Source organism: Apostichopus japonicus, chromosome 19, assembly GCF_037975245.1.
Source record: "Apostichopus japonicus isolate 1M-3 chromosome 19, ASM3797524v1, whole genome shotgun sequence".
Taxonomy (NCBI): domain Eukaryota; kingdom Metazoa; phylum Echinodermata; class Holothuroidea; order Aspidochirotida; family Stichopodidae; genus Apostichopus; species Apostichopus japonicus.
Window position 1 is genome coordinate 1,604,680 of NC_092579.1, and position 10,321 is coordinate 1,615,000.

Here is a 10,321-nt window from a genome sequence, read left to right on the forward strand (position 1 = left end):
TAGGTTTCATGACAAAGTTAAGGTTTCGCATGACCCCTTCAAGAGATACGGCCCTACAAAGGTGACAGATCGTATGAAAATTGGTGGAAAGGGGCCCTGCCAGAAATCATATCCATCAGAGCCACAGGAAAGAGGCCTCGGAATTGACATTCAATATACCGGTACCTAAGGGTGTCCACTACTCATTCTGAAAACGGTAATCCCATACGAACACCCCAGTCTAGGGTGGGGAATAATCGACGGCGTACCATGCATTCATTGCATTGTCAGTGAATAGAGGGGACGTGGTCCTAACGGTGAAGGAGACAAATCGTGTGGACACGTGGTGAACAGTTTCTGTTTTGCCAAGTGAACGATACCCACATGACTTGACTTTCGTATAGTTTCGTATAGTCTCTGTATGGTTGCAGTTTCAGAGGCTAGCTGCGTTGACAGATTATCTGAGTCTGTCACGTTAATCACCAGCGTCCTTACTTTGTAGTTACCTACATGACTATACTCCCCGGTGTATTATCCGACAAAAAATAACACTATGAACAACAGAAGAGTTCTTCCTGATACTGCAAGCACTTCCCGCCTAGTAAAATACTGCATATTTGCAGCCAAATGCAGTTCTAATTATTTGTTGTTCTTATATTTCGTCTCAGCCTACTGAACTCTAGTCCGATGGCAAGCTATTCAAATATCTTACATCACTGCTCATTTACTAGCCGTGCGGCTGGGGTAGTTTTATTAACTTTTCTTAAAGGATGAGTAGGCTACATCATTTTCAAAAGGCCCAATAATGAGAAAAAAGAAGGAACAAAAGGCCTGTTTCTGGCTTTAACACCCCAGAGAAATACAACAACTGAAATACAATGACTCAAACTTTTCTTTGTTTTCTATATCAAAAGAAAATAATAGTATAAATGTACATGAACAGAAAACACTTAAAGTGTGTAATGATGAGGAAAGTTCAATCAATGCCTTGTGAAGTTATTAATTATACAAACTTGTAACCTAGTAATGCAAAGCCACACCTCTCATAAATATAGTTATCGATTTGTAGGCTACCAACCAATAACATAGTAACGTTTGACCATGTGACCTCATTAATATTCATTATGAGCTCCAAAATCAATAGGGTTTATCTAATTATGATGGACCACCCACCCACCTATCAAGACTGTTATTGATCAATCATTCCCTAGTCTAGTTATTGTGCATACCAACTTCGGTTACAAAAGTAAATATCATCCCGCCTCCTCATAAATATGCATGATATCAATTGCAAGACACATCAGCATGTTTAGTGTTCATGTTTGGTGTACCAATATCACCATACCAAGTGTAAAGAAACTCCAAGTTACATATATGATGAATCATAGCCAGAATATTACTCATTGTGGATTAAATCTCCACTTGTTGGAATTTGCATTGCATCTCACACATGTCCAAGGATTTGAGAAGACTTTATCTTGGAAGAATAGTCTTTTGTATCCTGTAAAAACTGCCTTTTTGCAGACAATGTTATGTTATACATGGCCAATCACAAATTTGCAACGATTATTATTACATGTAGCCTATGAAAATTCAATGAGATAACGATTACACAGGTGGAGTAGATTACATTTTAACATCTCAAAGTCAAACAGACCCCAAAGTTAGTCTTCAATCTAATTCTCAAAATATCTTGGTGAAATTTTAGCTGTAGGACAAAATAATATCCTCTCGCTTGAACAAAAATTGGAGAAGAAACATTATTTAGGTCTACCTGGAAAATCCAGACGAATCTTCAATACATAATCCTGCAGTTTCTCTTCCAGATAATTAGGACCTAACTTATTGTGCACGGTCTACGTACCTGGGTATGTGTATATCCAGGGAATGCTTGTGATTGGCTGAAACACTAAAGCTTTTATGAGATCAATCTTGATTGGTGCTAACATACAGCTGCGGTCGTTCACATCAAGTTATTCTTCTGAACTCACACGCCCTCAACTTCCCACCAAACCGAAATTGTTCGTTTCATTAAGTTCTGAATTAGTTGTCAGTTTTCTTCTTATCAGTAGACAAATAACTGATACAAAGATAAGAGAGACAGAAAGAGAGAGAATGACGATGACAATGGTTGGGAGAGTTGGCCTCGTGGAATCTCCATCTTCCGTTTCATCTGTATAGAGTGTCGTCATGTAATCAGCTGAAAATATTCATCAAATAAAGCAATCATATCACAAACAACGTATAAACAACAATTCATTATTTTATTAAATATTACGTGATCGTCCTCACCGAAAGATTTCATAAACCACAGTGAACGCGCTTGTACGAACATTGGTCGCGAACACTTTTCGTTAGGTCGTGGAGTGTTTTGCAGACGTCGAAATCTTTATCTACAGCTTTTCGACGAACATCTTGGTTATTTGACTTTACAAGATATCCTAGCACTCAAGCAAAGTATCATTCACTATCAAATTACGAGCACCCCTTTATTGCAATTCTGTGTCATTTATTCACGTACAACTGATTGATGTAGGAATATAGTGCACATTATACAAGACCATGTTTCTTACGCATGTGACCACCGTACACTATACGGTATTTCTATACTGTATAGTTTCTGTCTATGTGGGTGGTACACTTTCTGTAAGGTACAGTCATAGGCGTAGGAGGCGGGGGCTGAAAATTTGGGCAATGTGATGATAATTTTTCGAGCACCTAATGAAAGAAAAATAACTTGCAACGTGTTTTTCAATGATTAAACTTCTATTATTATGATCATTATTATTGTAACGACTTCCCCAATAATGATAACCAATATGGTAAGGTAATAACAAGGCAAATGTTTGTATGTTATTGGCATGCGATGTAATAACCGATGCATGCCTATATGATATGCACATTAACATGTTGAGCTCGCGAACAATTTTGGTTATATTTTTCGGGCAAGTCGGTACAGCCCCCCCCCCCCCAATCAAATTAGGCTCCTACACCTATGGGTACAGTCTATGAGTAACGGGTGTTTCAACTTACTCTGGGTAGGCCTATAGGAAGGACAACACTCTTCTGGTACATCTGTTCCTCCGTCACAGTTTTCTTTGGTGCAGTTGACGGTACCATTCAAACACATACATTCTGTACAATTATCAGGACGAATCACCGTTTTGTCATGGAAAGAAATTCCTTCGTAGGCACAGCCAATACCTGCACCTTCGATTCCTTGTTAAACAAACATAAAAATCATATCATTTGTTTAAATTTTTGTTTTCCCATAACTGTAGACGCGCTACCGTATACATGTTATAAAGAAAAAAGATGAGATCGTAAACGTATAGTCCATTACTTCATATTATAATACAGATCTGTGTACTGAATTTCCAACAAGCACACTAGGCTTTAGCGCTGATTCGCTTTGAGTTGCCTTACAACGATATGTCACTCAATAAACTTTTACACTGAAAACTTAAATTGGTTCACCGACTAACATAACGTTAGTCCATCTGGTGCCTCTCCCGACTAACATAGCCTTGGTCAGCTGCTATACCGACTAATTTATTCCTTAGTCAGTTGGATTTCTTAGTCGGTCATCTTAGTCCGTCAGCTTAGTCGATCAACAATTTCTTAGTCGGTAAATGTATATTAGTCAGTTACATTAGTTGGTGACATTAGTCGGTCTTTACCGACTAATTTATATGAGCCACCGACTAGTTTATAGCAGGTTTTACATTAGTCAGGATGGTGCCTCTCCCGACTAACCTTTCTTAGTCCGTATCGACTGACTAGTTGCACCGACTAGATTCACTGAAAGAATTAAACCCAACTAGTTTCACTGACTAGAACCACTGAAAGAAAAGAGAGCAGAAGAAACACAAATAATGTGTACGTTGGCAGTATTTATTTCTGATAAAACTTCTGATGTCTACAAAAGGCTGACTTTCGACAGATAGAGAAGAAATCACTGTAAATAAAATCTGAAAATCTGATTTTTTTCCCAACAAAGTTAAGACAAGTTAATGGATCAAACATGAATCGCAAAAGTATAGCACTGCACAATAATGCAAAGTTGAATCTTGGGCAAGGGTTCCTCATGACTTTCCTTTTAAAGTGGTACCCCAAATCGACACCAGTTAAGTCTTCACGAACAAAGAGTGTTTCTCTTAACTACAAATGGCCTCCCACTTGTCTTCAGGAAGCCAAAATCTGCACTATTATTGACCTGTGAACAGAAAATATGATATACGTGTAAGCACAGATACAGATATAGCACATGATAACTCACATTATCATAAACATACATTTACATTAAAATTTTATAACATATTGGGAGGTATACATTTAAATCTAGGTCCCTCAAATTATAAGCCAGGAATAGCAGCTTTACCAAATTATTATTAGCTTTGCACAGCATAACACCAAGTTATTTCTCAAAGCTTAATAATTATGTTAATCATGTTAATAATGATCCCAATAGACCGGGATCCCAGAGGGTTTGGTTAGCTGGGAAGGTAACCAATTGCCTTGTACATCACAATGTTCACAGTGCATTCCTGTATATGAAACCAGACGACTGGCAAACCGACTGTGGTGGGTGTGGCTGGGAGAGCAATTTTAAAGTCACCAGAGAGCTAGCCTAGATCAGTTTTCATGGTAACACATCAAAGTAAGTACAATGTGTCAGGTATGGCCCCAAGAGCAACAAATGGCCATTGCCAGTAATTATTGGTGGTGGGGTACCCCTGCCAGTGATCTATATTTGACCCCTCAAGGCTGACCTAGGTCAGCTCATGAGGTAACCACTTGAAACCTACTGGAAAATGTTGGTTAGGGCTTCAGATACAACTGATGGGCATTGCCAGTAATTTTTATTAGTGGGGTACCCCTGCCAGTAGACCCCCAAAATGCCCATCCCCCATTGACCTAGATTAGCTCATGAGGTAACCAGTTGAAAACTACTGTAAAATGATTGGCAGGACTCTATATATGTAAGGGATGGGCATTTCCAGTAATTTATATTAGTGGGGTACCCCTGCCAGTAGACCCCCAAAAAGCCCCCCCTCATTGATCTAGGTCAGCTCATGATTTAACCAGTTGAAAACTACTGGAAAATTATTAACAGGATTCTATATGTAAGGGATGGGCAGACTCTGGCAGTGGTGGCCCACCAATATAAAATACTGGAAATGCCCATCCTTACATATGAAGTGATACCTATCATTTTCCTGTAGGTTTCAACTGGTCAAATCATGAGCTCACCTAGGTCAATGAGGGGATGGGCATATTGGGGGTCTACTGGCAGGGGTACCCCACCAATAAAAATTACTGGCAATGCCCATCCCTTGTATCTGAAGTCCTAACCAACATTTTCCAGTAGGTTTCAAGTGGTTACCTCATGAGCTGACCTAGGTCAGCCGTGAGGGGTCAATTATAGATCACTGGCAGGGGTACCCCACCACCAATAATTACTGGCAATGGCCATTTGTTGCTCTTGGGGCCATACCTGACACATTGTTCTTACTTTGATGTGGTTACCATGAAAGCTGCTCTAGGTTAGCTATTAGGTGACTTTAAAATTGCTCTCCCAGCCACATCCACCACAGTCGGTTTGCCAGTCGTCAGGTTTCATATACAGGAATGCAATGTGAACATTGTGATGTACCAGGCAATTGGTTACCTTCCCAGCTAACCAAACCCTCTGGACTCCCGCTCTACAGATCAGTGAAAATTTGACCAAACTTTTGAAGCTTGCACGTAAATGATAAACTAGACTGTTTTTTTTTTTTAAAACAGGTTATGAAAAGTATCTTAAATATCATTAAACAGTTGGGTACAATAGTTAAACTCACTCTTCCATCTTTTTTCTCTATGGTACTTGTTCCTTTGCTTTTTGGACTCTTGGATAAACTCTTTTGTTCTGCGAAGGGTACCAATATATCATCTTAAAACATGTCTTTAAGCCATATATAACACAGTTCTCCTCTTCTGTTGTTGCCTCCACACTGGTGTCGTACATCACAGGAAAGCTCACCCTTGACTTAGATATTTGGCTTTTCAATTCCTGCTGGAAAAAAGAAACAGCAAAGTATTCATCATTTGAAAAAAAAATATAATAAAGTTGTCACCACAAAGTTATGTGAGATTTGCTTCCACTTTAGTCTCAAAAAAACAAACCCAAAGTTTGAAGCAGACTGTATAAAGCTGAAAATTTGAACGAGAGTGTCATCACCATTGCAACCAGAATCAAGTGCCCAGAATACAGAGATAATAAAACATGGGCTAAATCTTTGTTTGTTTTTATGATCTTTAAAAATATAAAATTTTAGAAACAGAAATGCACTGAGCCAACTTATTTATAGGCCTAATCGTTTTTAGTTGTTATTTTGCTTGCTCACATAACAAGCCTGTTTAGACCTAGGCTAGAGGAGAATCAGTACTTTGTTACACTAAGTTTGTCTACGGTCGTTTTGATTTAGTCTTACTAGTAGTACTAAAGTATATAATGGACCGGCGAAGACTAGAGAATACCCAGAGTTTTAGTAACTGCGTTAAACTGTATCATCTGATCTATTATTTACGCCAATGAGTTTCATTCAATCTAGGATCAAAAAGAGAAAACTAATTAATCTTAACCTTTAAACTTTGCTACTAAACAGATATGCTTGAATTACAAATAAATGTCAAAAAAACATCATAATCTAGGAATCGATGCATATACATACACATAAACAGAATAATTTGAATTCGCGCAAGTGAACCCTGCACTACATTGGACAGTAAAAAAACGTGCAATTAGACCAAACTAAACATACTAAATTTTCCGTTACTTCTACATAAAATATCAATACAAATACAACAACTTACTCTTTTGGCAGTATACTAAAAGCACATGTTATAATAACTTCAGACTATCAAGCTTTCCTGAGAAAAAAACGGTTAATACTTCTTACAGTAAGCAAGTCGACCGTGAAGGAATGTCGCAATTGTTTCCTGGGCGTGACCGGAAATTAAATACTAAAAAATGATAAATGAAAAGGTTAAATAGAACTGAAGCGTGCATCCTGACTGCTCGCAACATATAATACCGTTGACTAGCCAACATAATGTGTTCAGCCGACTGTGACTGTACGTTTGAAGGTCTAGCCTTGCTTATTCAATATCACAAAGCCTACCCATTTAGATTCACATGGGAAATTACAGGAAATCTTTACCAAATGAGTGTAGACTTCAAATAAACTATTGAGCATTATAGTTCCAGCATTTGTTTGGGAATAAATTAGAAGATTATGTGCCACTGTTCAATCTAGCCCAATACACACATAACACATTGTTAATTGGTGTTTAGAATGCACACTTTAGTGTTGAGAATGCACTGCAGTACCCAGTAGAAGCCTATAGGCTACTCACTGTCATTGCACTTGTGTATTGCGAAACGCCAACGTGACAACGGTAGCGTTACACTAACCATAATACAGTACTAGTGCCAGTGGCCTAACAATTAACTTTAATTTTACCTTCTAGTTAAAGGAATAACAGGTAGGCCGATGATCCAGTTAATACCTCCATTCTTCTAAAGACCTTCTTGGGTGATTTACGGTTGAAAGTTGCTTAGAGTGATCGTATGAAACTATGCCAAGCCCAGCAAGCTGCCGTTGCCTCTCGGTTTCCAAATTGAAGTGAATCGAATTGGGTTAAAATACATTGGTCCGTCGACACCGACTAAGCTACGATTATGGCGTAAATCGGGTGTCCGTATCGTTCTTAGTCCATGGGTTAAAATACCTTAGTCCGTCGCCACCGACTAAGCTGCGATTATATTTTCCTTAGTCAGTGTAAACTAACTAAGAAGCAGCGATGAAACGAAGATTTTTGCTAGTCCTGGTGCATTGACTAACGTTAAAGACTAATTTAACGTTAGTCCGTGGCAATATTGACTAGTTTATTTTTTCAGTGTAAAGTACGTTATTTCACACAGCGCATATACTATATATGTGTCTTCCGAAAGTGTTTTACATTTAGATATCTCTCAATTTAAGAAATAAATGTACCTGGTTACAGAAATTGTACACTTGAGTGAATTAGTAACATATAAGCCTTTCAATAAAATGAAATTCCACAAAGTTCACATGATATAGCTCTTCACTATTGTCGATGAAAACTTTTGAGAAAAAAATCTCCTGAAATTTGATCGTTCTTCATGCAAACAGCGATTTTGGTGAACATGCATAGTTCACATACATTACTTTTATTGAAGACATTTAGACGCTTTGTTTGGTTAAACCAGACAGTGGTAAATTGAATTCGGCAAAATGATGCTTCATAATATTCAAGAATCTTCTCAGCCGTCGCTATAATCTTGTTTTTACATTAAATGAAGCTGCTGGAAGCGACTTTACAAGATAACCAAGCACCCAAGCAAAATATCATTCACTATCAAATTAACGAGCATTCTCTTTATTGTACTTTTGTGTCATTTAATCACGTACTCTAAGTTTCAAACTGATTGATATAGAAATCGTGCACATTATACAAGAACATGTTTCTTAATGCATTATACTATACGGTACTTCTATACTGTATAGTTACTGTCTATGTGGGTGATACACGTTCAGTAACGTACAATCTATGAGTAACGGGTATTTCAACTTACTCTGGGTAGGCCTATAGGAAGGACAACACTCTTCTGGTACATCTGTTCCTCCGTCACAGTTTTCTTTGGTGCAGTTGACGGTACCATTCAAACACATACATTCTGTACAATTATCAGGACGAATCACCGTTTTGTCATGGAAAGAAATTCCTTCGTAGGCACAGCCAATACCTGCACCTTCGAATCCTTGTGAAATAAACATAAAAATCATTTCAATTCCTCTAAGTTTTGTTTTCCCATAACTGTAGAAGAGCTTTGTAATCAAGAAATAATATGAGACTTCACTGATGCTGTCCCAAATCTTTTATTCATTTTTTTTTTCAATTTCATTTGAGTTTGATTATTCTTATTATTTTAGTTTTACAGTCTTGTAAAGGGCCAGGGCCCTTTCACACGACTTTTACAACTTAACGCTGGTCATTGGTAACTTGTCACACCTACACACCAAAGTGTGCACAGTGCATCACAACCACGTGTCCCCAGGGGGACTTCCCATAATGTGCAGCCACAAACCGGCGCACGCAACTATATTTAGTTACCTCGCAAGTCCCCATTTATACACCTGGGTGAAGAGAGGCAATGGAGATAATAGCGCCTTGATGATCTTGCCAGGGCTGGAACCTGTAATCCTTAGATCACAAGTCCACTGCCTTAACCACTTGACCACAACGCTCTCCTGATGACAATTTTCTTAAAATTTAGTCATACCATCTAACAATCTCCACCACCATCAACCCCCACCCCCCCACCCACCCCATCCCGAAATTACGAAAAAGAAAACACAACAAAAATACTTGCATGCATGACGACATCTTAGGTGATTTAATATTATACCTTTAACCGCATTAAAACCATGAACAAAAGTAATTCACATGCAGTCAACAAGAGGTTACAAGCTAATTCCAATAATTATGTACTCACCTTCGCGTTTTGGAAGAGATACACAGTCAACTAATCTCTCCGTTTCGAATTTTACAGGTTTAAATTGAAAAGGTAGGTCATGAGATAACTTAAGGTCACCGGCCTGACCAAATTCAACACACATGAATTCGCATTGATCACACGGGCCTCCTCTCAATGTCATATTGTAATACAAGTTCCTCCATCTCCAAGGTGGATAGCGATGCTTTTTGAATTCCTTTCCTGCATGATGTACACTGAATATGTTATCATTCAAAGCATATTTCGTTCCATATCCATCCGCGTTGGTACTTATCCAGGCACTGAGTTTCCAAAGATTCTCGCCGACGACAGCATTACTAAGCGATGTTTTCACTGATATGTCCAGGGAAAATCGACTCTTCACGCTATCTCCAACAAAGTTGAAGGAAACGTCGAAGATATTTGTACTGTTCACGACCAATTCTATAGTTATAAGTAAACAAGTAAATACTATACGTTAAGCACAACCACATAGGTATAGATGTTCATACTAAATGTTAAACATATCCATATCGGTGTAGAGCTTAATACTATCATTTTAAACACACCCATGTTGTTATAGAGGTAAATATTATATGTTAAACATACCCATATGTAAAAAGTTTAATACCATACGTCAAACAAATACATATAGGAAAAGAGTTTAATAATATATGTTAAACATATTGCTTTATATTTAGAGTTTAATACCATACGTCAAAGACAAACAAAAAGTACAACAGGTAAAGTGTTGAGTACTACATGTAAAACACATAA

At 38.0% G+C, this 10,321-nt stretch overlaps 1 protein-coding gene and 1 long non-coding RNA gene across 2 annotated transcripts in view; both read right to left on the bottom strand.

Moving 5' to 3' along the window:
* Positions 1–853: 853 nt before the first annotated feature.
* LOC139960160 (kielin/chordin-like protein) overlaps positions 854–10,321 on the bottom strand; it is a 13,858-nt gene continuing 4,390 nt past the window's right edge. Inside the window, exons 3-6 of the mRNA XM_071958316.1 lie at positions 9,545–9,988; positions 8,624–8,809; positions 3,013–3,198; positions 854–2,179 (exon numbers count right to left, since the gene is read on the bottom strand). Coding sequence (XP_071814417.1) covers positions 1,977–2,179; positions 3,013–3,198; positions 8,624–8,809; positions 9,545–9,988 — 1,019 coding nt within the window. The 3' untranslated portion in view covers positions 854–1,976. The remainder of the gene's footprint in view (positions 2,180–3,012; positions 3,199–8,623; positions 8,810–9,544; positions 9,989–10,321) is intronic.
* Positions 3,464–7,481, bottom strand: LOC139960164 (uncharacterized). The gene is made up of 3 exons (XR_011790412.1): positions 6,838–7,481; positions 5,823–6,037; positions 3,464–4,195 (listed from the first exon to the last, which is right to left on the bottom strand). It is a non-coding gene; the product is annotated as an uncharacterized lncRNA (long non-coding RNA).